At 48.2% G+C, this 24,989-nt stretch overlaps 1 protein-coding gene across 1 annotated transcript in view; it reads left to right on the forward strand.

Moving 5' to 3' along the window:
• PM20D1 (peptidase M20 domain containing 1) overlaps positions 1-19,804 on the forward strand; it is a 22,503-nt gene extending 2,699 nt beyond the window's left edge. Inside the window, exons 2-13 of the mRNA XM_021686623.2 lie at positions 1,931-2,017; positions 3,502-3,734; positions 4,799-4,885; positions 5,963-6,096; positions 6,391-6,510; positions 7,228-7,303; positions 7,677-7,738; positions 7,983-8,061; positions 9,980-10,051; positions 15,566-15,734; positions 18,115-18,214; positions 19,418-19,804. Coding sequence (XP_021542298.2) covers positions 1,931-2,017; positions 3,502-3,734; positions 4,799-4,885; positions 5,963-6,096; positions 6,391-6,510; positions 7,228-7,303; positions 7,677-7,738; positions 7,983-8,061; positions 9,980-10,051; positions 15,566-15,734; positions 18,115-18,214; positions 19,418-19,541 — 1,343 coding nt within the window. The 3' untranslated portion in view covers positions 19,542-19,804. The remainder of the gene's footprint in view (positions 1-1,930; positions 2,018-3,501; positions 3,735-4,798; positions 4,886-5,962; positions 6,097-6,390; positions 6,511-7,227; positions 7,304-7,676; positions 7,739-7,982; positions 8,062-9,979; positions 10,052-15,565; positions 15,735-18,114; positions 18,215-19,417) is intronic.
• Positions 19,805-24,989: the final 5,185 nt, after the last annotated feature.

Here is a 24,989-nt window from a genome sequence, read left to right on the forward strand (position 1 = left end):
TTCTTTCTTTCTTTCTTTCTTTCTTTCTTTCTTTCTTTCTTTCTTTCTTTCTTTCTTTCCTTCAGATTCCACACAGGAGTAAAATCATATGCTGTTTGTCTTTCTCTGTCTGACTTTGGTTAGCATAATACCCTCTAGGTCCATATATGATCTCACAGATGGTGAGGTTTCACTTTTTGTAGCTGAGTAATATTCCATTCTGTATATATATATATATATATGTACCATATCTTTTTTTTTTTTTTTTTGCCAATTAAAAAATGTTTCCTTTATTTCTGGATAGGTAGTACATTCACATAGTTAAAACAAAACCCAAAATAGTGAAAGAGTCTGCGGGGGGGGGCGGGGCGGGTGTATAGGTCCCACCCTGCCTTGGTGGCCCCATTCCCCACGAACCACCACCACTTTCTCACCCCCACAAATACACAGAGGTAGCTACTTGTATTAGCTTCCTTTGTATCCTTCTGGAGATCTTCTGGGTAAATCCAAGCAACTATGAATATAGCTAATAGACCATTATATTTTTTTTAAAGATTTATTTGTCAGAGAGAGAGAAAGGAGAGAGAGCACAAGCAGAGAGAGCGGCAGGCAGAGGGGGAAGCAGGCTCCCCGCCCAGCAAGGAGCCCAGTGCAGGACTCAATCCTAAGACCCTGGGATCATGACCTGAGCCAAAGGCAGACGCTTAACTCTGACTGAGCCACCCAGGCGTCCCACAAATAGACCCCCTTTTTTTTTTTTTAAGATTTTATTTATTTATTTGACAGAGAGAGAGAGAGCAGGAACACAAGCAGGCGGAGTGGGAGAGGGAGAAGCAGGCTTCCCGCGGAGCAGAGAGCCCGATGGGGGCTCAATCCCAGGACCCTGGGATCATGACCTGAGCCAAAGGCAGACGCTTAACCACTGAACCACCCAGGCACCCCACAAATAGACCTTTTTAAAGCCAGCATTAATTCAGCCCTTAACAGCACGTTAGGCACAGTTCTGAGCTCTCTACAGTGTTAACTTGGTCCTCACAACAGCCCCAGATGTAGGTCTTAATGCCCAACAGAAAGAAAATAAAACAGGCAAAAAGATTAAGGAGCTTGCTTGAGTGGCTGAGCCTGGCAATTCACAGCAGAGGAAATGCAAATGGCCATATGAAGAGACGCTCAGCTGCCTTGGAGGTCAGGGAACTGAAAATGCAAACACCAACAGCATCTCATTTTTTTATCCACCCACAGGGCAAACTTTGCAAAAGGTGGGTAACTCTCAGCGTGTGGAGGTGTGTTCTGGCACTCACATGCCCTGCTGGTGGGAACATGAATTGCTCCAAACTTTTGGGAAAACAATTTGGCAGAATTTATTGGTGTTCAATGATGTACCATATCTTTATCCATTCATATATTGATGGACACTCCGTTTGTTTTTCTTATACTGGCTATTGTAAATAATGCTATCGTGAACATAGGACTTTATTTTAAGAACCATATTAGGCTCAGTCAGTTAAGTGTCTGTCTTCGGCTCAGGTCATGATCCCGGGGTTCTAGGATCGAGCCCCACATTGGGCTCCCTGCGGAGTTGCTTGGAGTCTTCTCCCTCTCCCTCTGCCCCTCCCCCGCTGGTTCTCTCTCTCTCTCTCTCTCTCTCTCTCTCGTCAAATAAATTTTAAAAAAAGAAGAAGAACCATATTAGTCTAAACAAACCTGAAAGACCTGGGCTTAAATCCCAGTTCTGCTGCTTATTTCAGGAGTCCTGAGCAGCACACTTAACCCCTCTAAACTTGTTTTCCCACCTTCAAATTAGAGAAAATAGCAGTGCCTACCTCATAGGATTGTTCTGCCCTCCACAATAAGATCCTGAATTTGAAAGAACTCTCTGTGCACAGAGGGCTGTGGGAAAACCAATGGTTGTTATCATCTGTAATCTCACATCTCTATACGCCCCTGACAGGTGCCATCCGGATTCCAACAGTGTCTTTCAGCCCCGAGAACGTTAATGCAACAGCCCTGGCTGAGTTTGGAGAATACATTCGTACAGGTCAGCCACAAGCTGGCGTTGGGGGGCGGGGGGGGGGGGGGAAGGGGGGGGTAGAGCATAGCCCTGCAGACACAGTTCTTTTACAAGGAGATGAAGAAGCTTTTGTTACTGACCAGAGGACAGTCAAATCGCTGTGGGCCTATTTTGAGTTTACACACAGTGGGGAGGAATAGAAGCTCCCCAGGAGTCAGAATGGAGGCAGAGTAGAGACTAGATTTATTGGACCTTTGAAAAACTAAAGCACGTAGCTGTTGGGTTGGAGTTTGAACTCTCCCGACCTTTGCCCTAAATATGTAACAGTCAATAAATAAGATAGAATCAAAAGGTAGGGTGAGGAAAGGAAATAAAAGGCACAGCATAAGAAATATAGTCAGTGATATTCTAATAGCTATGTATCAGGACAGATGGTAGCTCCGCGTGTGGTGAAGACAGCATCATATATAAACCTGTCAAATCAGTAAGTTGTATACTGAAAACTAAGGGAACATTTGTGTCAACTATACTCAAATTAAAAAAGAAAAAAAAGGTAGGACTAGGAATTCCTTCTTCCCGTGCAAGTTTCCAGAACTATACCCCATGCTCCTCCCAACTACCTCCGTACACACACCTACACACCCATGTACACACTCCACCCACCCAGGTCTTTCCCCAGATTCTTTACTCACCCGTTTCTGAGCTTCGAGGCCATCAGCAACTATGAGCTGCCATATCAGCCCCTCACCCCCACGTGACCCGAAGAAGGGATGGGTCAAGAAGAAAAAGGAGACTTGGGACTCCCTAGTCCTCATATGAAAAGCTCATGGAGAGTAGTGAGGCCCTCTTCCTAAATCAAAGAAAAAACACCCCCTCCAAAGTTGTCAGGGCTGGGAGGAGCTGACCTAGGTACAGCAAGTAGCCCCCTCTCTAACACTGTCTGTAACCTGAGTGACCCTGAGAACATCCACACCTGCATGCAGAAGTGTGGCCTTGTGCTAGACAGGGCAATCTTCTCTCCATATGACACACACAGTAGGAATATTATTTTATATTATTTTTCAAGTAAAAAAAGGTCTTTCTCTCTCTCTCTCTCTTTTTTTTAATATAAGGGTCATGTTTGGTTCCAAGTAATTTGGCTATTGGGGACTACTATATTTAAAATTTAACACACTCCTCGTCGGTATAGCCTGGTAGCATATACTAGTGATAACTTATTACAGGTCAGACCAAGCCAGATCTTGATCTATCAGCTGTCACCATGATGGAATCTTGATGTGCCCATTATTACATAGTAGTAGCACATTAAAATATGAGGAAGAGAAATTTTAGAGATTGTCCAGGCAAATCAGGAATCACACTGTCTTTGTTCCAGAAGGCTTCCTGTAGGACGCTGCATGCTTTCAAAAAGGGGTACAGGGGTAAACATTTTCTATTAAATGGTAGGAAAACCAAAGGAAATTGTTAAATCTGGCTTTCTCTCTCCCTGCTTTTCATCCCTTTGTCCCTAGTCTTTCCGACAGTTTTCAAAACCAGCTTTATCCGGCATGAAGTCATAGGAGAGTACAGCCACCTGCTCACTGTCCGAGGCTCAGACCCTAGCTTGCAGCCCTACATGCTAATGGCGCACAGTGACGTGGTGCCCGCCCCTGACGAAGGCTGGGAGGTGCCCCCGTTCTCTGGCTTGGAGGGTGATGGCTTCATCCATGGCCGAGGCACACTGGACAACAAGAACTCTCTGATGGTCTGAAATGCTTTGTTCCCTCTGCCCGGGGGCCCTAAAGAGTCACCCAGGATGAGGATCCTCAGCTGACCCCCCGGGAGATGGGAGGTTATGGTAGAAAGAACCTTGGCTCCAGGAGCCCTGGGTTCCAGCCATCACTTGGTCACTGTCCTTTTCTGGGTCTTGATTTCTCAGCTGTGAAACAAGGACTAGAGTAGATGATCTCCAGAGACCCTTTCAGCTCTGCACTGATACATTTATGCTTTTCTCCAGCTGGTAAAGGAGCTAAGCTTCCTCACCTCCCATCCCCCCAGGGCCACTTGAATTTGTTCTCTTTTTTTTTTTCTCTTTTTTCTTTCTTTTTTTTTTTTTTTAAGATTTTATTTATTTATTTGAGACAGAGAGAATGAGAGACAGAGAGCATGAGAGGGAGGAGGGTCAGAGGGAGAAGCAGACTCCCTGCCGAGCAGGGAGCCCGATGCGGGACTCGATCCCGGGACTCCAGGATCATGACCTGAGCCGAAGGCAGTCGCTCAACCAACTGAGCCACCCAGGCGCCCTGAATTTGTTCTCTTTAAAGAGAGTCTCCAAAGGGGCGCCTGGGTGGCTCAGGTCATGATCCTAGGGTTCTGGGATCGAGCCCCGCATCGGGCTCCCTGCTCGGCGGGAAGCCTGCTTCTCCCTCGCCCACTCCCCCTGCTTGTGTTCCCTCTCTCGCTGTGTCTCTCTCTGTCAAATAAATAAATAAATAAATCTTTAAAAAAAAAAAAAAGAGAGAGAGTCTCCAGGGGTGCCTGGGTGGCTCAATCATTAAGCGTCTGCCTTCGGCTCAGGTCATGATCCCAGGGTCCTGGGATCGAGCCCCGCATCGGGCTCCCTGCTCCGCGGGAAGCCTGCTTCTCCCTCTCCCGCTCCCCTGCTTGTGTTCCTGCTCTCGCTGTCTCTCTCTCTGTCAAATAAATAAATAAATTCTTTTAAAAAAAAATAAAGAGAGTGTCCGATGCTAGCCCCACCAGCCCTAATGCAGGCTGCTGACTGTCACTGATGCCCTGATTCTCCCTCTTCCCTTCTGCTTCTTCCCCCAGGCAATCCTGCAGGCCCTGGAGCTCCTGCTGAACAGAAACTACATCCCTCGAAGATCTTTCTTTATTGCTCTGGGCCATGATGAAGAGGTAGAGCCTCCTCCCCCTATAAACCATCTCTAGGACCTCTGTTTGGGGGCGTGGGGGGGAGTTTCACTCTAGCCCAATTTGCTCCCCAGCTGCAGGGTCTCCAGAATATGGTGTGGGAGGTTGCCAACTCTTGGGTATCTATGTGCCAGAACTATCTAAGGCCCTGGACCAAAATGCAGATTCCCGGACCCTGTGCCATAGATTTTAATTTGTTTTTAAAAGGTTTTATTTTTTAGAGCAGTTTTAGGTTCACAGCAAAATTGAGAAGGTGTAGAGACTTCCCTTACACCCACACCACACATGCACAGCCTTCCCCATTATCAGCATCCCCAGCAGGGGGGTATTTGTTATAACTGATGAACCTACATTGATACATCATAATTACCCAAAGCCCTAGTTTACATTAGGGTTTACTCTTGGCATCCATTCTATGGGCTTGGTCAATTGTATAGTGACAGGGGTCCACCATTATAGTTTCACACAGTAGTTTCACTGCCCTAAAAGTCCTCTGTGCTCCACCTATTCATCCCTCTCTCCCTCCCCCAACCCCTGGAAACCATGGATTCTTTTTTTACTGTCTCCATAGTTTTGCCTTTTCCAGAATATCATATAGTTGGACTCATCCAGTATATAGCCTTTTCAGATCAGCTTCTTTCATTTAGTGACAGGCATAGATCTGAATTTTTTAACAAACTCCCTGGTCATATCTGAAGCAGGTAGGTGTTGCATCAATGACACTTTGAGAAATATGGGTGTGATGGAAAGAGAACCAACAGGGAGCAAGGAATCAGTGTTTTATTTCCAGTGATGTCACCTACTTTGACCCTGGGCCAGTCACTTCATTCCATGGGTCCCAGTCTCTTCATCTGTAAAATGAGGGCGGTTTGGCTCTCCAGCTGTGACATTCCAGGGTCCTGTGAAGCAGGATTGTCTAGGCCCCTTGCCCTCCCCCTCCCCCCCCCCAGGAAGGAGGCTGAGCAGGGAGGTTCTGGAGGCCCCAGCTATGTTGAATGGGTCTCCGTTCGCTATTGGAGGTCTGGCTGAGAAGGACTGTGGCCATGGGTTTAATGTCTGCAGGTGTCAGGGCAGAATGGGGCTCAGAAGATCTCAGCCCTGCTACAGGCAAGGGATATCAAGCTAGCCTTCATTGTGGACGAGGGAAACTTCATCTTGGATGGTTTCATTCCCCACCTCAAGAAGCCCTTTGCCATGTGAGTAAAGTACCCCACCCCCTACCTTGGAAGGTGTTCTCACCCCATGTCAGATGACCCCAGCGTGGTGTCTGTAAGCCATACTGAGGCAACTCTTTATTTTACTCCCCTGGCCCTGAATGTCAACCAGGTTTGGGCTCCCCTTTCCCTTTCTCCTCTAGTGTCAATTTTTTTAAAGCAGCATGAAGCCAATCTCCTAGACAACCAGACCACTGTGCAGGCAGACCTCTGGGCCCTTGGGACAATTCAAGGTGGGAGGAAGTCAGGAGGGCCCTCTCTGATCCTCTCCTACAGGATTGCAGTCTCAGAGAAGGGTTCGATTAACCTCAGGCTGGAAGTAAACATGACTCCAGGCCACTCCTCAGCTCCCCCAAAGGAGACAAGCATCGGCATCCTCGCAGCCGCCGTCAGCCGGTAAGCAACATGGGCCCCGCTCCCTTGCCAGACTCGGGATGGAAGACCTGGTACTTTCCCACTTTGAGTTTGAAGGGGCTAAGCTTCCTGCCCTGAAGCTGAGCTGAGAAGCCACGATGGGGGCCGCGGGGAGGACAGAGCCACCAGTACCCAGGCAGGGATTAGAGGTCAGAGAAGGATCTACCCTTATTGCAAGCAAGAGCTGACCCATAAAAGCTAGGTGAGGACATAAGGGCTGCAGGCTGTGGGTGAGCACAGAAGGGTCTGTCACAGCAAAGCTTCCCTCCAGCTGGCTTTTCTTAGCAAAGTGGGAAGAAGTATATTAATTCAGTTAAAGACGTAACTGATTACCAATGCTTAAGGCTTTGTGCCAGGGGTTGGCATACAGCAGTGGAAAGAAACAGACAGTCCCTTTCCTCAAGGAACTCACAGTTAGCCGCAGAGACTGATAATTCTGCTACAGTGTGGTAAGTGACATGAGAGTCGGGGTACCTGCTTGGACTTGGTAGACAGGGACAGCTTCTGCTGATGGACTAGAGGTGGTCCCGCTTGTGCGTTGAGGTCTCCAAACAGGTGGATCGGTGGAGGTGATAGAAGTTGAATAGGACACCTCCTGGCCAGACCTGTTGAAAAATTCTGTCTCCCTCCTTCTTCCCTTCAGATCGCTGATCTTTAATGGGGGTTGGGGAAGTCTTGAGAACTCCATTTCTCTTCCAGCCTGGAGCAGACACCAATGCCGAACATGTTTGGAAGCGGCCCATTGAAAATGACGTTGCAGGAACTGGCACATGAGGTGGGAAAAGGCATCTCCCGTACTGGTCGTCTGTGGCAGAGGAAGAAAGGGTGGCAGAAAAGTAGCTTCCAGAGTAGTAGAGGGGCCCACTGCTGACCAGTGCTGTGCACATGCTCACCTATTTTCAGCCAGAGGCTGAGCCGAGGCGCAAGGATCTGACTTCTTCCCAGGGGTGTTGGTGCTTCTCTGAGACCCTAAGACCTGACACACCCAGGCACTCTTTGGGAGCTGGTTCCCACTCATCCTCACTCGAGGCTACCACTGAGGGCCCTCAAGGCAGATCTAAAGCAGGGAGAGACCCAGGCCTCGGTTATAGTGACCCTGTTATGCTGACCCCTCTGAAATCCTGCTGATCTCATTCTTTCCCTTTCAGTTCTCCTTTCCTGCCAATATTATCTTGAGCAACCTGTGGCTATTTGGGCCGCTTGTAAGCAGGTAAAGTTTTACCTTTCCTTCTTCTCATCCTCCAACCCAAACCTACCCAGTCCCCTCTCCTTGGCTTAACTGGGCCTGACTAATCATCTCTTTGCCACCAGATGCTACATCTAATTCATATAGAGGATGTCCCTCCTAGTGTTAAAGATCTCCAAGATTCAGGAAAGTGGGTGATCTTCCAACCCGTTCTTTCTCCACGTTGGACAGTTCTTCCTAATGTCTGACCTTCATCCTTTTGCTTTAGGTTAATGGAGAGGAATTACATAACCAATGCGCTGGTCAGGACCACCACGGCACTCACCATGTTCAATGCAGGAGTCAAGGTAACATCTCCTGGATCCTCCCCTACACCTTTTCCTCACTGTCCACCCACCCCTCCATCCTTTGGCTTTATCTCCCGGCCCCTTCTTCCTTCTCTGAATTCAATTTGAATAATAGGAAGGCCCAGTGCTGAACTGTTCAGTGATACCAGTTGGGTAATCCTCAAGAGCAAGTGTTCTAACTGAGGTCTACAAACCCTCTGAAACTGCTGGTCAGATTTTGTATATGTGTATTTTAGGAGGTGTCCATGGCCCCTCTCAGTTTTCTTGGGTCTGTACCCCTTCAAAAAAAACAACCCTGATACTGGTATGAAGGGGAGTTATTTGGGAGTTAATTTTTCTGAACAATACTCATTCAACATGTTAAATATTTACCTAGCATTTGGTCAGGTAGACTAAAGGTCCTAACTTTTCTATCATCAAGGATCTTTTGGTTATTCTTCACCATACTTTGGAAGATTGATCCACCTAACAAATTTAATGAATGATTAATGTATTTTCCCCTCGTGCTACCCTGAGTCAAAAGAGAGAAACTCGCCCACCATTTATAAAGTCTATAATAACATTTGTGATATATACAACACCTAAAGGCACATATTAGTCATTTCCCAAAACACATTAAATACTGGGTAATCTGAACAGACATCAATTCTATATGAAGTTCACTTGTAGAAATAAATTTCGAGTGAATTATTACTTTGATAGATTTTTCTTCTCCAAGAACTACTTTTTGGCAAATTGGTCTACTTCCAGTTGGATTGGCCGTGAAGGGGCATCTCTGCTTAAAGGAACAAGCCACAGCCACCCTGGGTGGCCTGGGCCTAGGCCTTTCTGAAATCTTGAGAGAAGTGAGACTGGTCCAGTGACTACCAGTATCACCAGCACTACTTGAGGGAGCGCCATGCCCCTAGCTTACTGGGTGGCCTTGTGGAGCTCTGGTCACTTGGAGCGCAGGTTGAGTACAATGAATGGCACCTCAGTTAACCCCAGCATCACTGACAGGAGTGTCCAGTATGTCCGCCGGGCCCGAGCTGTCTTCACCAGCTGCCTAGAGACACCTCTCTAGCTCTGAACATAACCACCTGTGCCCCGAAATAAGGATACCGTGTCCTTGCATGTGAATGCCGTTTTATCTGTCCAGAATACTGTCACATTTGTCACTCCATTTGATCCTGCTCACAGCCCTCCTGGCACCATCACCCCAATTGCCAGTCGGGAAACAGGCACAAACAGGTTATAATTATGCAAAATCCCACAGCTAATTTGTAACAGCCCAGCCCTCCTGCCCCTGCTCTGGTGCTTTTTTGCACCAAACCAGCTCAAAGAAAGAGTCAGAGTCAGGGAGTCTGTTCTCTCACGGCCTCTGAGGAAAAAAATCCACTCAGAGCCTAACTCTTGTCTCCAGTTAGTCTTGGGTTCTTCCTGGGCGGGCAGAGAATGGAGTCAAATTTTGCAATTAGACATGGGAAATCACCATCCTCGCCCCCTTCGGGGATCAAGCACAGCGTGATGGGGGCCTGCAGTGGCTCAGGGTGCCCTGTCCTGAGTGAGCACTAACGGCGGCAGGGATGGCCTGGGCGCCCCGGGAAGAGAGTGCATGCGGAAGACCGCCCGGGACGCTGCATGGGGTCAGGAGAGAGAGGTCTGCGTGGTCCCGGAGAAATCAGTCTCGTTCTGAGCAGCTCTCTGTGACCCCGTCCACGACCAAGAAGCATGGAAGTCTGGCCTAGTGTAGAGACACCTCTCTAGCTCTGAACATAACCACCTCTCAAGGGCCGCAGGAAGACAAGGGGCCCACCGAAAATGGAGCCCTGCGCCTTTCAATCAAATCGGCTTCCTCTTTCTCTACTGGTGGTTGTTGGCCTTACCTGGGGCGGGGAGCACATGTGGCTCAGGCCAGGGTTTGTGGTTCTCTCTCCAGGTGAATGTCATCCCCCCGGTGGCCCAGGCCATAATCAACATCCGGATTCACCCTGCGCAGACTGTCCAGGAGGTGCGTGACTTCCGTTCCCAGCCACGGGTTCACTATCGGGGATGTGTGATGCTCAGGATCTGGGTGTAGCTGCCATCCCAGGGCTGGCCAGCCACCATTTTTCAACCCACATTGGTTGGTTCATTCAATAGCATTCGTTCAACCTTCTTCGGAGGTTTCCAGGAAGCTGGCTAGGATAGGAGACTTCTGGTTCGTGGGAACTTTGAGTCTGATAAATGATAATAATAGTAGCAGACACATCCCACAGGCTCGCTTGATGTGTGGCACTGTTCTAAGGTATATGCATGCTCGTTTAATGCCCACGACCGCCCTATGATCATCCTTATTTAACAGGGAAACTGAGGCACAGATCAAAAAAGCAGGTAAGTGACATGCCCAAGATGACACATCTAACAGTCTAGCCCCAGAACCACCACAGCCTCAGACCACGATCAAAATGATTCAGGATGAACAAACTGCTGAAGGACCAGTGCAGAGAAGGGGACTGTCACTGCCTTTGAGGATCCAGAAAGTGCTTTCTGACCACTAGAAATTTGAGCTGTGATGTAAAGGACAAACAGGACTTTGCTAGAAGCCAGGCATTCAGAGTCAGGCTAAAGTAAAGTAAGGCTAAAAAGGAGGACAGACCAGGCGGAAGTGGCAGGCAGTGAAAATGGAGTTGGAGCATGGGGCTCAGGGCCTTGCGTGCCATGGACAGAGGGAACCGTGAGAGGTCTTCGAACGGGGTGGTGATGTCCTCAGATGTGCTTCTGGGGAGATGGTGCTGGTGGCAATGCAGAGGAGGTGCCAACGTAGGAAGAGACAGTTGGGAAGCTGTGATAGCCTCTCAGGCAGCAGACCGAGCAGAGGTGATGGGGTGGAGAAGGCACGTGCCAGGGTAGGAGACATGGGTTCAGCAGAATGTCGTGTGTCATGGGTAAGGGGAGACAGAAAGGCAGGGGACGGCTCCAAGGGTTTTAACCTGCATAGTTGGCCAGGTGCTGAAGCCTTTAACCAAGATGAAGAGTTCAGGAAGTAGAGCACGTTCATAGAGAAGTATAATGGTTGAGAAGTTTGAGACGCTTATACATTATAAATAGGCAATTATAAATACCTCAGGTCTGGAGAGAGAATGAACTAGAGATACAGGCTGGAGTGTTATTAACATAAATGAAACCTCTAGAGTCAATAAAATCCCACAGGAAGGATGTATAAAATTAGAAGTAAAGAGGATCGTGGACAGCCTGGCAGTGGCCTGCTACAAACATCAATTTTAAAAATGATTAAAATCAGTGCGTAATTGCAAGCTGTGATGACAGAGAGGGACCAGGTGCTAGTGGAGGACATAACAGGGAACCAGACCTCGTGTAGGGTCAGGCAAGACTTCCCCGGGGAAGTGACATGTGAGCCGAAAGATACATGCTTGAGTAGCCATTGTGCAGAATGTTTGGCATCTGCAGGAAAGGCTAGCTTATTTAAACAGCAGGTTGAGCTAAAAAAGAGTTCAAAAGGCAAATCTAATCCTTCAAAAAATGATCTCAAGAGGCAACCCAACAACTATGGAATGACTAGTACATTCCAGAATTAAGCAGGGTTAAGGGCAGGTGGTGTTCCCTGAGTGTCTGGTGCAGATCCTCAAGGGTCAGCCACACTTAGACTTCTGTGGTCCTTTCTCCCTAAGTTCTTCACCCTGGAGGGTTTTGTTTCTCCTCACACAAGGTGGGAGGCACACCCCTCACTGCAGGGGGGCGGGGGGATGGATTGATGGCCAGCCCAGCGTCACCCAGCATTCGGGGGAAGCTGGGACCAGTGTGAGTCCTGGGCTCTGCTGCTTTTCATCGAGTGCCAACCTTTGTCCTCTCCCTGGAGGATCACGGGGCCAGGAAATCACCGAATTCCCCCCATTGAACTTCTTTCTACCAGTTTTTTTCCAGTCTCATTCCAACTCCATGCCCTTTCCAAGGGCTGTTTTCCACCAGCTGGGGCTTTCATCTCCCCAGCTTCTGGCACTCTTCCCTCCTCTCTGGTCCCCCACCAGAGTGGCCTTCCTTCCCAGTCTACTCATGAAATCCCTGGGCCCATCCCGCCTGCCTGCCCAGTAAGGAATGGAAAGCCTCCAGCATCTGAAAGCCCTCAGCACCCTTTTGTTCTGGTCCCTCCTTTCCCCCTATGCCCCCTTTCCATGCATTGGGTTACATCCTCAGACACTGCTGGTCTGAAGGCCAAGGGTACAGGGCCCTGGGCTTGATCCAGCAGGAGCATGAACAGTTCCCAGAACCCTCTTCCTCCATCTCTAACTGGTGTCTCCCATGTCGTGGGTGTAGAGAAGTCTGCAGCACCTTTGTGTGAGGAACAGTCTTCAGAAATGTCATAGGCTACCCTGTAGAAGGTTTGTTCTGAATGGGCCTCAAAGAGTAAAAATAAGGTCACTGGGAGATGTTTCAGGAAGCCCCCACTTGAAGGAGAGTTGGGGAATATGGCACCTTGGATGGTAATGAGCTTCTCAAGGGGTGAATGATGGCCACCTCTCTAGAGTGAGGTACAGAAGATTCCTTCCTTTCTTCATTCATTGCTTCACCAAGTGTTTACTGAGTGGCTACTATGGGCTAGACATTCTTCAAAGCACTTGGGAGAATGGTGAGCCAGACAGCAAAGATTCCCATCCTGATGGCACTGATGTTCTAGTGGGGAAGGGACAGCAATAAGCAAGTGATCAAATACATGACCAAGTTGATTTTTTAAGAGGCAAGTACCATAAAGAAAATCATAGGATGGGGGCGCCTGGGTGGCTCAGTTGTTGAGCGTCTGCCTTCGGCTCAGGTCATGATCCCGGGGTCCTGGGATCCAGCCCCGCATCGGGCTCCCTGCTCAGGGGGGAGCCTGCTTCTTCCTCTCCCGCTCCCCCTGCTTGTGTTCCACTCTTGCTGTGTCTCTGTCAAATAAATAAATAAAATCTTAAAAAAAAAAAAAAAGAAAATCATAGGATGTTGTGTCACAAAGTGACTGTGGGATGGGGGTTGGAACAGAGAGTCAGTCCTCTGAGGTGACATTTACCCTGGGACCTGACATAGAACAGAGACCTAGAACAGGAGCAGCCTCCAGGCAGCAAGGACACAGGCCCCTAATTTCAACAGAGATGAAATGTCACTGACCCACCTCGTATATACTGTATCCCGTGGAGGATATAAAGTATGTAAAATAAAAAAGGGAGAGGGGTGAGATGCTACAGGAAGCCATATCTCAGTTCCTTCTAAAGAAAACATTCATAACCCAGTTGTTCAAAGGCAGAATGGATGATAACACATGATGGTGAGCCTTCCACCACGGAAGCATTCGAGCACAGGCTGGATGACAGTCTGTCGTGGGTGTTATCCCCCCCTCTCCCCCAGAGAGGCCTTGCCCTAAAATGGGATGGAGGCTGGACTTGCTAACTCTAACTCTAAAGTCCTTACCAGTGTTTTTGGTATCCCTTGTCCTTGCCTTCAACAAAATGTATCATTCACTCCAGGGAAAACATATCTACACATAAAGCAGAGGGAAAACATAACATTATGAGAATGCGCTGTAAGGGCTGTAGAAACTCAGAGCAATGAGAGACTGATGTGCGCTAAAGTAACCTTTGAGGTCCCTCTTACCGTTCACGAGTCCCTCCCCCTCACCTGTATGGGGGGGGGCATTATCTCAAGAGTACCCCTTTTCATGACAGTGTCCCCTAGAAGCATGCTAGGAGCTGAGTCTGGAAAGGAATGAGGGTCCTATTTCTGGCTTAGAAACCACCATTGAGCCAAACCAAATTCCCTGCTGTTGGGTTAGTTGGGGGTGGGGGTGGACAACTCACTTATCAGAGCTTATTTTCACTCCAGCACTTCTGTCCTAAATCCTTTAACACATGAATTAGTGCATAGTCTTGATGTACCTTCAACCAACTGGGAGATTCCCAGTCATCCCTTATAAGGTGGGTTGGGACTATGCCTGCTGACCCCTGTCCCAAATTACTTGAACATTCCTGCCTCCAGAAACTGAAGAGGGCACACAGATGGGACCCCACCCTCCATGAGAGGCCACAAGAGCTCAGATTTCCCACTAACTCTTAGGTCCTGATGCAAGAGGAGGCGCTACCTTATTTCTAATAGGACCAGGAACATAAAAGGCATACAATGGATGCTGGATACAAGAAATCTAAAAGATAAAGGGGCGCCTGGGTGGCTCAGTCATTAAGCATGAGCCTTCGGCTCAGGTCATGATCCCAGGGTCCTGGGATCAAGCCCCGCATCGGTCTCCCTGCTCCGCGGGGAAGCCTGCTTCTCCCTCTCCCACTCCCCCTGCTTGTGTTCCCTCTCTCGCTGTGTCTCTCTCTGTCAAAATAAATAAATAAAATCTTAAAAAAAAGAAAAAAGAAATTTAAAAGATATGAACCAATAAAAATAGAGGGAGTTGGCTCATGAAGTAACTTGGTCCAGGATTATACAGTTAGTATCGCTGGGCTGGGTATCTGAACCTGGTCTTTGACTTCACAAGGATGTGCCTCCAAAGCACATACAGGCTGAGGTGGTGTAGAGCACGGCCCGAAAGGGGACAGTGTTCATTAAGATGGATTCCTTAGTGGTGTGGATTTTGAGCCAGAATTTGAAGGAAGGACATGAAATGGATGGAGAAGACACAGTGAGCAGGAGAGGGGCATGCACACAAAGCCTCAGCTATGGGACACCCCTCTAGGGCAGAGGCAGTTCCAAAGCAACTGCTCATCAGATGGGTCGAGACTGGTGCTGGGGCTTTCCCTGGGTGGTGGGGAGGGCTGGGGGGCCCCCCTAAGCCAGCCTCCTGGTCCATTCCCACATGTCTCCATGCGACCTGATCGTCAGGGTCTGGTCTACGTCCTGCCTGGGACCAGGACTTATGCTGGATTCAGCTCTAGTTGTTTCAGACTGAATTTTCTAGGAGCTTCCTCAGGTTCCTTCCTGAGGAAAGGAGGCAAAGAGAAAACTTGAATACCAGTCCCCCAACTCTTGACTTTTTGTCTGTGTTGAGCTCATCTTCCTGGCTCCACGGCAGTTGGTTACAAACAGGAAGCAGGGATGCCCAGAGAAGAGGAAGAAAAGTGTGTGACCCTTTCCTCAACTGTCTGACACTCCCAGGTTGAAGTGAGGTCATCACATCTGTCACCCTGCCTCAAGATGGTCGTGTTCCCCTTTCTGCTGTGTCTTCTACATTCCACCCGGCCCATGACTCACAGCCTGAGAGGAAGGACACACGATTTCCTGATTTTCCAATTCCCTGCCTGCCTCGTGGCTGTAAGGCAAGCCTCCTGAACATTTAACCTCAGTCTACCATGCTGTAGATTGCTTACCAGGAAAACCCAACTCTTCCATCTCCTACAGCCAGTCGGCTGAAATTGAGGTCCCAGTGCAAAAAATGAGCTCCCCTGTAAACTCCAAGGTGCTGCCTTGCTGGAGAGGAATCAGGGCTATTTCAGTTCCTATGGTACTTGGATAGCAGATAGTAAGAACTCAAACTCCCTCTGTTTGCTCCCTCAAGGTCCTAGACCTCGTCAAGAACATTGTGGCTGACAACCGGGTCCAGTTCCACGTGTTGACTGCCTTTGACCCCCTCCCTGTCAGCCCCTCCGATCATCAGGCCTTGGGCTACCAGCTGCTCCGCCAGACCATACAGTCCATCTTCCCGGAAGTCAGCACTGTTGTCCCAGGTAATGACTTCATCAGCTGTGGCTGGAGGTAGGTGGGGGCTGGAACTATTTCCTCTCTAATGTCTCCTGCCCCACCTCCACCCCAGCTGTTCAGCCTGGAAACATCTGGCTGCTTCCCCTCATGATGAGACTAGAACTGTATTTTCCCCTCGGAGTGGAAGTCAAAAAGCAAACAGGAAAAGAGCAGAAACAATAAATTAGGTCAGTCCTGCCTGGTTCCTAGCTTAACCTAGGCCAGCCTCTCTGGCATGGAGGACAGGATCAGCCCAGCCCAGACCCCCCCACCACACACACACACACACACACACACTCCTCTGGAGGAGCCACAGGAGAGGCCAAGTTTCTCCAAGGCTGGTTCTGATCCATCCTAGGATAACAGCTCAGCAACAGAGCTCAGAAATGCCTCCCCGCCTATACCATTGGCATGAACCCCCTTCCTCTCTCCCAGCCCAGACCAGTCCCAGCAGCAGTGCCTCTGTGCCCCTTCCCTAGCCTTCCAGCCTACCTTCCAAACCTATGCCGGGGAGACAGTGGTTCTCCAATTTAAGAGTGGAAGGGGATTACCTAGGGAACTTATTAAAATGCAGATTACCTGGACCCACTCCCAAAAACTCAGGCTAACCAAATCTGGAGAGGACCCCGGAATCTGCCTTTTTAACAAATCCCCGAGGGGATTCTGAGACCAGGTGATGGCTGACCACAGTTTGAGGATCTCTGGTCCATGATGTGAGGAGGAGATGCTCTAATTCTAAGACCAGGTTTTTCAAAATCTAGGTTCAATCATGGATTCCCTCATTTGCTTTTTTTTTTTAAGATTTTGTTTATTTATTTGAGAGAGAGAGTGAGAGCAAGAGCAAGCGGGAGGAGAGAGAGCGACAAGCAGACTCTGTGCTGAGCATGGAGCCTGAGGTGGGGCTTGATCTCAGGACCCTGAGATCATGACCTGAACCAAAAGCAAGAGTCGAGAGTTGGACACTTAACTGACTGAGCCACCCAGGTCCCCCGGATTCCCTCATTTTCTAAGCACATACTTCGGACCCACCTCTGTGCTAGGAATGGGCCCTTAAGGAGCATACAGTGATGCTCTGTATCCACAAACTCAGGTGTGAAACGGGCAGCCTTGTTTTTTAATCAACTTAAATCTGGCTGTAACTCCTCAGGAAATTCAACCTCAGGAACTGTTGAGGCCTCCAAGCACCCCCACCACCACCCTCATTTTGAATCAGGCCCTCGAGGTCTTTGGTAGCAACATAGCATGGGAGTCCCTTGGCCAGTGGTCATCGGTCCTTGCAGTTACCTTGGACATCCATGGCCTAGCTAGAAAGTCACTTCAGGTTGGAGATTTCCTCTGATTTCCTGGCCTGTTTGACTCTGGACCTAAGACACCAACTCCCTGAGCATACCAGGCAGCCGTCCCCTCTGAGGTCTGCCACCTCCTCAAACTCCTGCCACAGAGCAAGGGCTGGGTCTCCACTATCCTGGCCCTCTTAGTCCCCGATTCTTCTTTCTTGGCCCTCAAAGACTCCCTGAGCTACCCTCTCCCTTCTGGGGCAACCACCATAATCCCATTAACAAGGTTAGGCCTTTACAGAAAAAAGATAGGCAGACGTCAACTGGTAGAAATCCCCAAAGCAAGGAGTTTGAAGGGCCTAGTTACCCATTTGAAACCAGGAGTGGAAAATGGAACAAAACACAAATTAACATCTCAGATCATCCCATCGTTCTTTAATTGGTGCTTCAGAGGGTCTTTTCTCAGAGAACACTCCCACTGGGGACAAGTCCCAGCCCTAGCTGGAGCGTGGGGTGAGCTGCTACTACCTTCAAGGGAGCAAGACACTGAGACTATCCTGGGACTTTCTTAACCTGAAGTTTGACTCTTGGAAGACAAAGTCATCCTTCAGAGGATGAAAATAACAAGAAATTATGTTCTACTTTAAGAGGACTGCATTTTATAGCAGTAAAGCTCTCTGGAGGGTATTCATTTCTGAGCTAGGGTGATATAAGGAGAGCTAAAGCAATAAAGAACTGATATCTAGATTTCTGGAGAGCTCAGTTTCTGAAATAGCCCAGCTAAGGGTATAAAATGAAGGTATTGGCCCCCCTGGTCATCATGAAGAGAGGACACTTCAGTCTGGACCATTCAAGGGATAACTCACTAATGTCCTGGGGAGGAGATTCCCTGCTTCTGGTTGAAATGATGTTTCAGTAAGGTTTTGAGAATGGGTAGCTTGAAGGACAAAAATTGATAGCTGCAGGCTCCCAAGAGGGCCCAGGGGACATTCTTATTGACCCAGAGGGCCTAACTTTCCAGTCAGCCCACCTCCCACCTTGGCTTGGTGGCTCCCATAAAGCCCCAATCCTCTTGATTTTCCCTGTCTAGGCATTTGTATTGGCAACACAGACAGCAGACATTATACAAACCTCACCACCAGCATCTACCGGTTCAACCCTCTCTACCTGCATCCTCAGAGCTTCCGTAGGTGAGTGAGTGGAACAGATTTGAACAGCAAGGGTGAAGGAGGAGATACATCTGACCCATCCCCACCCCATTCTCCTGCCAGTCCACAGAATGCGGGAAAGCCAAGGTTTGCACAAACTAAAATGAAGACATTATGGAGCCCAACTGGCCAACTTTCCTCATTGTCTTAGAGTCTTGCCACTCCCCAGAATGTATGGGAATTGGCCGCTACTTTTCTGGGATGGAGATAATCAGATGATTGGAAAGAACCTGGTAGAAGTAGGACCCTTGGGTGTGACCCCCCCCTCCCTTTGGAAGAGTACTTACCCTCTGGACTTCATTTTCTCCCCAAAAAGGGAGACTCTAGACTTCTCAATTACTACTCAGTGAAGTCCAGACCTCTATGTGGTCAAAGGTGGACACATGCTTTGAATTCTCAGAAGAAAACACACTATAGGAATCTAAGACATGATCACCAATTTTAACTACTATGTGTGAATTACTACTTTGTGGGTGGGTTCTTCAGCAAACTTTTAGCCCTGGGGTGTGTGTGAGGTGGGGGGTATTGCATTCCATTTATCTTTCTGTTCCTTATCATACCCAGACCTGATTTTCCCACCAAAAGTCAGCAGCCAGTAGAATGAAAACATTTGAATATGAGCATAAGAACATGCTTCATGGGTTTTGTTTGTTAACTGGGGCCGCAGGTTGCTACTCTCTATTTCCTCTATCTTTGTGGTTACGTGTATGGTTCGGTTGTGTGTTGCGTTGTGTGGAGGCAGATCGTGGGCACGAGATCTGATAAGAAGTTCCCAGGTAAAGTACAGGCCCCACAGGGACCCTGGGCAGTCTCTCTCCTTTTGTGCCCCTAGTAATGTGGGGGCCGGGGGGGACTCTGGCCTAAGAGAAAGAGAATTCAGAAGATAATTTCCCCTGAGAGGAGAAATTATCACATAAGATTCCTGAACAGGAAATGACTCTGAACTCCCCAGGATTTTATTATTATTATTATTATTATTATTATTATTATTATTATATTCCCCACACTGTTCTCTGCCATGGGGCTGGACCCTGGAGAGACGACCTCCGTGTCATATGAAACCTCATTTCTTACCCCTGGAGGGTCAAAGGCTTCAGGGGACGTGGGGTGGGGGGTGCTCTGTAATACCACTTCCGCTACAGCAGTTGGCTCTCTCCTCTCTTCCCCAAAATCTCTCTCACTCAGCATCCACGGAATCAATGAGAAAATCTCAGTCCCAGCCTACGAGACCCAGGTGAAATTCATCTTTGAGTTTATCCAGAACGCTGACGCAGACCAGGAGCCAGCGCCTCACCAGCACGAACTGTGAGGTCGAGGAGCCAGCTGGATTAGGGGTGCTTGACCCCAGCCATGATTAACCCAACGGGGAAAGCTCATGTTGATGAAACTTTGGGTTAAAACCAGTTGGTGATCCATCACCCACCAGCCTTACTCACTCCTGAAGTCACCAAAGATCAAGGCCAAGGGGTAGGGCAGGGCCGGCAGGAACCTGGCTTCTTCCGCCAAGCAACTGCATCCCTCAGCCGACCAGCATTTACTGCCTTCTTGTCCTGATCTCAGAAGTTACCAGGCTTGTTGGTCTTACACTGGTTATTTAACTGCTCTTTGTAAAGGCCTGACTTGACAAATGCAGATTTGGAAAACCTCAACCAGGTTTTACCTTCTAGAGGCATGTAATTTCGGGCATGCTCGCCAGGCTGCCTTCTCCATCACTGATATATTTCTTTTTGCTGTAACTTCCTTTCTTGTCCTCCCCCTTGCCTTGGATTTTTTAGCTGGCCCTTCATCTCTCCTCTCCTGCCCCTGCATCCCTCCCTCTGCATCCCTCTAATTTATTCTACATCTGGAGCAGAACTTAGTCAAACTGTGATACTACCGTAATTACCACAACAACCGGGTCAAATAAAGTGAGCGATGTAGCATCAAGCGGTCACTGAGAGGTGAAACTGAGGCAGGGGACTTTGCAGGCACCCCAAACCTCCTGGTTCTGGAGGCTGGAGCCTAGAGAAGAAAGCCTCTGTCCTTGGGCTCCTCCCAAGGGCTCCCTGGGCTTTGCTCCCTCCTCCCTCCCCTGTCCTGTCCCTGCCACCCTGCTGCTGCTGTCCCACCCCAGGAGGCACTAATCTGTGGAAACATTTCCCTGGCACATCCTATAGGCTGAGCTCCCAAGAGAAGCGCACTCATGATCCTGCCTTGCAGTGAGGCCCAGGACCAGCAGGGCTCTGGCATCAAGTCCTGGTTCTGACCTCTCAAAACGAAGTGGCGGGTATGGGGTGGGGGAGCAAGGAGGAGCCTGACTTGAGGGGCTCTGCCCCAGGTGGTGGGCAGAGGAGGGGCAAGCTACTCTGCCTTAGGGGACAGCAGAGCCCCTGTCCTCTTTCTCTGGAATCCAACCCTGAGCATATTTGAATCCGCTTAGTAGCTGCCAGGTAGGGGGCATTGGAAGGCAGCCTCTCTTGGCTCAAGGCTGGGAGCTGAGCTTTGTGAGTCACAAGGGAGTTGGGGTCAGAGAAGGAGACCAGAGGAGCTGGGCTTGAGAGACTCCCTCTTTTTTGCCTCACCAAAGACCTTTCGTGCCTTCCTGGGGTTTGACAGCAGAAGGCTCCTTTTCGGGGCGCCTGGGTGGCTCAGATGGTTAAGCGTCTGCCTTCGGCTCAGGTCATGGTCCCAGGGTCCTGGGATCGAGTCCCACATCGGGCTCCCAGCTCAGCGGGGAGCCTGCTTCTCCCTCTGACCCTCTCCCCTCTCATGCTGTTTCTCGCTCGCTCGCTCTCTAAAAAATAAATAAAATCTTTAAAAAAAAAAAAAAAGAAGGCTCCTTTTCCCACCTCACAACCCCCATATCCCCAATTCCTTACCTCCCTCTGTGCCCTTGGCCGTGAGCTCTTCCTTGGAGCTTAGGCTTAATGGAGAGAGTTAGAAACAGTGTGGGGATTATTTGAGCTTTTTCGCTACTCCGCCTAAGATTCACATTCCTTCCCTCACCCTCCCTTTTTTTGGCCAATTCAGGACTCATTCAGCCTTTGTTAGAGAGGGTGAGCTGAAGAACAGACAATCTTTCACCTTCGTACAGAGCTGTACAAAGTGCTTTTGTACACCTTATTTATTTCATCGGAGCCCCACGAAGAAAGTATTATTACCCCTTCTTACAGAGAAGGAATTGGTCCTCAAAGGGGTTACACATCTGCCCCCAGCGGGGCAGATCCAAGCCCATGTCACCTGGCCCCAAATGCACCATTGTTCCATGGTCCTAATTAATAATGGAATCTACTTCCCAACCATTATCTTACTTAATCCTCACAACAGCTCCAAGGTGTTAGTGCTCCTATTTTATAGATGAGGCAACTAAGACCCAGAGATTAAGTAATTTGCCCAAGGTCGTGCAGGTGTTGGGGGCAAAGTCTCTCTGAGTCCAAAGCCTGTGCTAAGAGTACTGAAGAGGAAAGAAACTGAGACTCAAAGAGGTCATCTGCCCAAGATGTCATAGCTCTTAAAGGGCAGCCCCAGAATTCAAATGCCAGTCAAAAATCCCCAAGTCCAAGTTTGCAATTGCACCACACTGCCTGCCCCCAGAACCTCTGATGTGTAGCTCATTCATTTCGATCCAAGGAGATCTCAAGGACAAAGTCTGTTTTACCATTGGCTTTGGTTCTTAGCTCAAGCTCTCGCTGTTCCCCTGGCTGACCTCTCTCTATTCACACCTCTCCCTCTGTCTGCCAACATTCCTTACCACCCCCACCCCAGCTTCTGGGTTCAGCTTTTTTCCCTTCTCTGAGTTTGGGGACAGCTGGGTCTCTAATAATCCATGGGATAACTGGGAGAAGACTGAGCGGGGACGTTGTCCCCACTGGGTCTCACCACTCTCCTCTAGTGCCAGAAAGGATAGTCTTTCCAGACTCTGGAGTGGGAAAGAAGGCCCTTGAGAGGGAACAGCTCCAAATCCCGGTTCGAAGAATGCAGACCTTCCAGCCCTGTGGCCCTTGAAGGCTTCTGAAAAGAGTGGCCGAGAGTGCTGGCCAGACCAGGACAACATGAGCTCTAAGACTCTGGGCAGAAAGGGACAATGAATCTGGAACTTTCCTCCACCCCTACCTGCATCCATCTACCACTCCCCAAATCCACCTTGAAAAAGCTCCTGCTATAAACCTACATCCCATCAGGGATTTGGCTCAAGCTTCTTACTCACACCTCACTCCCTGAGGTTGGAAGGAAGACAAAATAGTCATAAGCAAAGAGGCTGGGAAAGGAAAGGAATAAAGTCTGGCTGGAGTCCCTTGGTGTTGAACCCGGAGTCCCTTGATGTTGAACCCGGGATGCTAAAAACTTGGCCATTCTGAATCCAATATTCTCCCCCAGAGGGGATAGTAGAAAGACACAAAGTCTGCATTCATTTTTTTTTTTTGAAAATTTAAATCTAAATAATTCTATAAAAATGAAACTACTTGCAGTTTTACTGTTCAGTGTCCACGTAGCTGTCAATAAAAAGGATAAGTATCATGCTTCATATATGTAACATCCAAACCTACAAATATAAAAATATAAGAACAATATAAAGTGTTTAATACCAAAAGATATTCCTCAGCCACCACGTGCAATGTTGTAAATACTACACTAGCTCATGACTACGTCCAGAACCAGAAATTGGAACTCAAAGAGGAGTAAGAAAATGGACACTCAGCACTGCTGAGAAAGAACATGTCATGCAGGAATCCGTTGCAGTCATGCTATCAAGAGGAAGGATTTGACAAGTCAATTTTCTTTTCTCTTAGCTAAGCACTTCGACAGCTCAGTTCCTCCCTGCACTCCAAAGCCATGTTGCGTCTCAAAAGTTCACAGGGACAGAACCTACCCATCTTCAGGGTGTTCCCGTGTCTTTTTTTTTCTGAAGACATAAGGCAAGCTCTGTAGAGAAGTATTTCTCTGGGGCCTGAACTGTGTTAGTCTCAGGAATATGTGTGTGGGGTGACACACATTCAGTGCTCTGCACCAGCACTGAATCCCAAGTGGCAGAAACATCCTTGTTTTTGTTTTTGTTTTTGTTTTTAAATTTATTTGAGAGAGAGAGAGAGAGCATGAGTGAGAGGGGCAGAAGGAGAGAGAATCTCAAGCAGACCCCGAGCCAAGCCTGTTGCCAGAAGCAGGGCTCCATCACACCACCCTGAGATCAGGACCTGAGCCAAAACCAAGAGTCACACTCTCGACCGACTGCGCGACCCAGGCGCCCCGGGTTTTGTTTTTGTTTTTTTTGTTTTTTAAGACTTTGTTTTTAAGTAATCTCTATACCCAATGTGGGGCTTGAATTCACGACCCCAAGATCAAGAATAGCATGCTCTGTCGACTGAGCCGGCCAGGAGACCCACCCCTGGGTTTTTAATAGATTCCATTATCTTGTTTCCTCAGAAAGTGAAATGTAGACTTACCAGATGAGCCAGCAATTCCACTCCTACATATGTACCCGGAAGAACGGAAAAGAAGTACTCAAACAAAAGTTTGTACACAATAGCTCATAGCATCACTATTTCATAGTATTCAAAAGGTAGAAACAACCCAAATGTCCATTAACAAATGAATGAGATAAACAAAATATGTTATATCCATACTATGAACTTTTTTTCAGCCATAAAAAGGAATGAAATACTAACACACACTACGACATGGAGGAACATTGTAAACATCACGCTGGATGAAAGAAGCTAGACGCAAAAGGTCACCTGTGGCGTGGTTTCCATTTATATGAAATGTCCACAATAGGGAAATCCACAGAGACAGAAAGCAGGCTAGTACAGCTGGCAGAGAGGGGAGTAAATGTTCAATGGGTAAAAGGTTTCCTTTTGGGGTGATGAAAATGTCCTGGAACTAAATAAAGCTGATGGTTGCACAACATTGTGAGTGTACTAAATGCCAATGGATTGTATGTTTTAAAATGGCTCATTTTTGGGCGCCTGGGTGGCTCAGTTGGTTAAGCGACTGCCTTCGGCTCAGGTCATGATCCTGGAGTCCCAGGATCGAGTCCCGCATCGGGCTCCCTGCTTGGCAGGGAGTCTGCTTCTCCCTCTGACCCTCCTCCCTCTCATGCTCTCTGTCTCTCATTCTGTCTCAAATAAATAAACAAAATCTTTAAAAAAAAATAAATAAAAAATAAAATAAAATAAAATGGCTCATTTTTATATGTGAATTTTACCTCAATTAAAAAAAAATTTTTTTTTAGGTATTTAGGAGGTGGAGTCAATGGATGGCACTTGGTGATTGATGGGTAGTGGGGAGGTTGGGTAGAGGAAGGCATCAAGAATGACTCCCCGGTGGCTGACATGAGCAAATGGGAGGTGACTTCATTTACTGAAGAAGGAGCAGATATCTAGGAGATGACAAGCTCCATTTTGGATATCATGAGCTGGAAGTGCTGAGACATCCAAATCTAGAGCTCAGAAGAAAAGTCTAAGACAAAGATATTTGGAAGTTATCAACCTAACATCATAAATTGACACTGTGAGAGTGAATGAGACTCACTATCTGAGGGTCTGATTGAGGAAGAACTCAATTTGTAAGTTTAAGTTAAAATGTCAAAAGACATATCTGATAAGGAACTGCTATCCAAAACATACCAAAAAACTCTTAAAACAGAACAAAAAGAAAACAAACAACCTGAATAAAAATTGGGCCAAAGACCTTAACAGACTGGAGGGGAGGGGGTAGGGGTATGGGGTAACTGGGTGATGGACATTAAGGAGGGCATGTGATGTAATGAGCACTGGGTATT

The sequence above is a fragment of the Neomonachus schauinslandi genome, chromosome 6, assembly GCF_002201575.2.
Source record: "Neomonachus schauinslandi chromosome 6, ASM220157v2, whole genome shotgun sequence".
NCBI classification, from domain to species: Eukaryota; Metazoa; Chordata; class Mammalia; order Carnivora; family Phocidae; genus Neomonachus; species Neomonachus schauinslandi.